Here is a 3,716-nt window from a genome sequence, read left to right as displayed (position 1 = left end):
GGGGCACGCCCGGCTCCCGCCCAGCCTGCACACAGAGTGGCAAGGGGGGCACGCCCGGCTCCCGCCCAGCCTGCACACAGAGTGGCAAGGGGGGCGTCTCACCCAGCAGGGCCAGCAACCCCATGGCAGTGAGCACCGGCTTGCGCAGCAGCTGCACGTGCGGCGGGCAGGTGTTGTTGACCTGGAAGCGCGCCGTGAGTGTGCGCTGGGAGAACGGGTGCGGGTGGTAGCTGAGAAAGGCATTGTCGTTGCTGAGGAGAGCGTACCGGAGGGAGGAGCTGGAGTTGGCAACCAGGAGGTTCTGATGCTGTGAGATGACCTGAGGGCAGTGGAGAGCGGCCGGCAGCTCCCTCCCCACGCTCCCAGCGGGAGCCGGGAGGTGCCTCCCGGCCCACAGGCCCAGGGGAAACGCACCTTCACCACCATGGCTGCATAGGTCACGTCTGCCCGCCAAGGCTGTGGCACAGACCAGCCCACCAGGGGGTCGGCCTCGTCGTTGTAGATGGGGGTGTCCTTGAACTTGGGGAAGAGCTGCTGTATCTGCTGCACGGCGGCCTCTTCCTGCTCCAGGATGGCGATGGAGCTGCCTGAGCCCTGCAGGCAGCACGGGGCTCAGCGCCACCTCCGGCTGCTGGCAGCAGCGGGTGGGCCGGGCGGGTGGCAGGCACCTTCTTGTGCAGGGAGATGTAGTCCAGCCGAACGCCCACCTCCCCAGTGAAGAGGTTGGTGCCGTTAGCACAGTGAGCCAGGAGGCTCCAACACAGCGGCGATCGAGGCGGGGGGTGGAAGGAGTCGCCGGGGCCGCCCAGCCGCAAGGCAGGGCTGGCCGCTCGCAGGCCCTCCGAGCAGGCGTCATAGTAGTTCAGGAAGCCTGGCAGAACCATGCTAAGGGTCTCAGGGGCGCCAGGCCCCCTCCACACCCGCCCCACCAGACACAGCGGCACCCACCTTGTGCGGTCATGGACACGTTGTCAAAGTCATGGTGATCCGGTTCATTCCAGGTCTCAAAATTCCACTTGGAAACCTGTGCCAGTCCGTATCTCCCTGCACAGTGCCCTGCTGGCATGAGGGCCCCACCCCCAGCCCTCAGCACAGAGCCCACCCTACACTCCCAGGGTTGGGTGCCCAGGGAGGGGGTCTGGCTGTGACAGGGGTCTGACTACAAGTGGCCTCCACCAAGAAGCCCTGACTTGGGGCGGGGAGGGGGGCAGTAATGGCAGAAGACGGCCAGGTGGCCTGGGTGGGGTGGGCAGCCTGCCTGGGTTTCTCCTGTACCCCACACCTATGTATCTCCTGGCCAGGAGAGAGACAAGGTCCTTCCACTCAAACACCTGCTGTTTGTCCTCAAAGTCAGTGAAGTGTCCCGAGGGGCTGCCCATCAGCTCAAAACCTGCAACAGAGGGGTGAGCGCCGGCTACTCACGCACGGGCCGCCCAGCTGGTGCTCCAGCTCCGTGACAACGCAGTCAGTGTTGAGTGGAGGCAGGATTGCTGCTCACCAGGGAGGAGCTGGTTCTCCTCAAGGAGATCCAGGTAGGAGTCCAAGTGGGTAAAGTTGTAGCTCAGATCCTGCCCAGATGACTTCCTGTGGAAGGAGGGTCTGTGATGGAGGAGAGCCCCAGGAATGGTGGCCACCTGGAAGCCCTCCACGGGCTTCCGGGAGAATGCACTAGCACTGTGGAGGCATGCCACCCAGTCTAATGTGAACGAAGAAGATGGAAGACTTGAAATGGGGCTCAGGCCAGCCATGACACCTAGTGGTAAGAGAAGCAGATGGGTCCTGGAGGAAAGGTACAAGAAGACACTGAGGAGTAGGGTGGACAAGGGACAGCTGATCCAAGAGCAGGGCCAGTGGAACCCAGTGGACACTCTACCCTGCTTCTCTACACTCAGAACATGGTCCCAAATTTGACCCAATACTCTCCTTTCCCTCCCAGACTCCAAGAGGCAACCTGGATGGATGGACAGAAAAGAGAACTGGAAAGCCTCACAGACTCCTCACTTCCCAGCTGATGCCGATTACCACGGGGCCCACATTGCAAGAGAGATTGTGTTACCAGACAACTGAGTCTTCTTGTTCGAATTTGTTACTGCAAAGGTGATATACAGAGGGATTACAGTTACGTAAGTCAGATAAAGAGTACATTTCCTTTTTGTTGTTGTTGTTGATCATGGAGCTTGAACTCTGGGCATAGGCACTGTCCTGGCTTACTTTGCTTAATATAATTTTTTCCAAGTTTTTCCATTCCTCATCAATGAGACAGTAACACTCTTCTGAAGATAAGTAGGAAGCCCACAGAATGGAAAAGTATTTTACCCACTATGCATCAGACAAGGTCTTCATATCTAAAATATACTTAAAGCTCTAAAAGTTAGCCTGCTTAAAAAAATAACCTCTCAAAAACAGAACAACCCAATTAATAAATGGGCTAAAGACTTAAAGAGAGATTTCTCAGAAGAAGAAGTAAAAATGGCCAGTAGACACATGAAGAAATGCTCAACATCTTTGGCCATAAAAGAAATGTAAACCAAAACAATACTGATATTCCACCTCACTCCAGTTATCAAAAAAAAAAAAACCTAATAATAACAGATACTGGTGGGGATATGGACAAAAGGGAACTCTTATTACACTGTTGGTGGAAAAGAAAACTTTTTCAACCACTCTGGAAAGTGGTATGGAGGGTCCTCAAAAGACAAAACCTAGTTTCCCTGTGACCCAGAAACTCCAATCCTGGGCATTTATCCTATAGACCACAAACAAGGCCAGACTAAAGCTACCAGCACAACCATGTTCACTGCAGCATTGTTTACCAAGTCTTGGAATGAACCCATATGCCCCTCAGTAGACAAATGAGTCAAGAAAATGTGGAATATATACACAATGGAATTCGCCTCCTCCACCAGAAAGAATGACATTGTGCCTGTATCTTTAATAAAACACCCGATGGGATGAAGGGTTCAGAGTCATCGGAGAGGTGCCATCAAAGCCTTGCCAACTGCAGGGACAAGCCAGTGACAACAAGTAACCAGGTGCCCTGGGGCAACCAGGCGTCAGACAGGCAGCTGGCAGGCCTGGTGCAGCCCAAGTTGTTCACCCAGAGGATGCTCCCTGGGGTCTTGAAACACACGAAGTTGTGGCTTCTCAGAGGAGAGCCGCCGTTGGGAAGTTCCCTGTGCTGGGCAGGAGTTAAGGAAGCAGGTTTGTGAGGGTGGTCTAGGTGAGGTCCCTGGTGTTTAGGGGTCTGGAGCCTGGGGAGGAGCCCTGGGCCCGGAGTGGAGTGCCGGAGTGCCGACCCTGGGGAAGGGCCAATCCGAGACCCAGGTGAGCCAGGGAGCCTGAGGGTTTCCTGCCGACGTCCCCCAGAGGACACAGGGGGCCATGTGCCAGGGCAGCACGGGGAGGGGGGCGGCCCCGCGGACAGCAGGCTCGGGCCGAGCAGCTCCTCGCTGGTGTGCCGCTCCTGTTACAGGCCGGCCATCCAGGCCCGGCTCCTGCCCTTCCCGTGGCCCTGGCGTGCCCGGGGCCCGCGCTCCCACCCCCGGCAGCTCCTCCCCTAGCCCCAGGTCAGCCCCGCCGTTAGGCCCTGGGATAAAAATTAACACAGCCGCCGTGATCCGAAGCTGCAGAGGCCGGTTCTAGAAGGATAGCAGCGGAGCCGGTGCCCACACCCTGGGCGCGCCAGGCCTCCGGCAGGTGCCCCGGCCCCCGGCCTG

The 3,716-nt window shown here is 57.5% G+C and overlaps 1 protein-coding gene across 1 annotated transcript in view; it reads right to left on the bottom strand.

Annotated features, from left to right (window-relative positions):
- Positions 1-3,716, bottom strand: part of Idua (iduronidase, alpha-L-) — a 28,823-nt gene that overhangs the window by 5,607 nt on the left and 19,500 nt on the right. Inside the window, exons 3-8 of the mRNA XM_013023864.1 lie at positions 1,499-1,584; positions 1,283-1,390; positions 949-1,044; positions 669-871; positions 415-594; positions 103-319 (exon numbers count right to left, since the gene is read on the bottom strand). Coding sequence (XP_012879318.1) covers positions 103-319; positions 415-594; positions 669-871; positions 949-1,044; positions 1,283-1,390; positions 1,499-1,584 — 890 coding nt within the window. The remainder of the gene's footprint in view (positions 1-102; positions 320-414; positions 595-668; positions 872-948; positions 1,045-1,282; positions 1,391-1,498; positions 1,585-3,716) is intronic.

Source organism: Dipodomys ordii, unplaced genomic scaffold (assembly GCF_000151885.1).
Source record: "Dipodomys ordii isolate 6190 unplaced genomic scaffold, Dord_2.0 Scaffold71, whole genome shotgun sequence".
Classification (NCBI taxonomy): domain Eukaryota; kingdom Metazoa; phylum Chordata; class Mammalia; order Rodentia; family Heteromyidae; genus Dipodomys; species Dipodomys ordii.
Note: the sequence above shows the minus strand (reverse complement) of the source record. Positions and strands in the feature narration are given on the sequence as shown.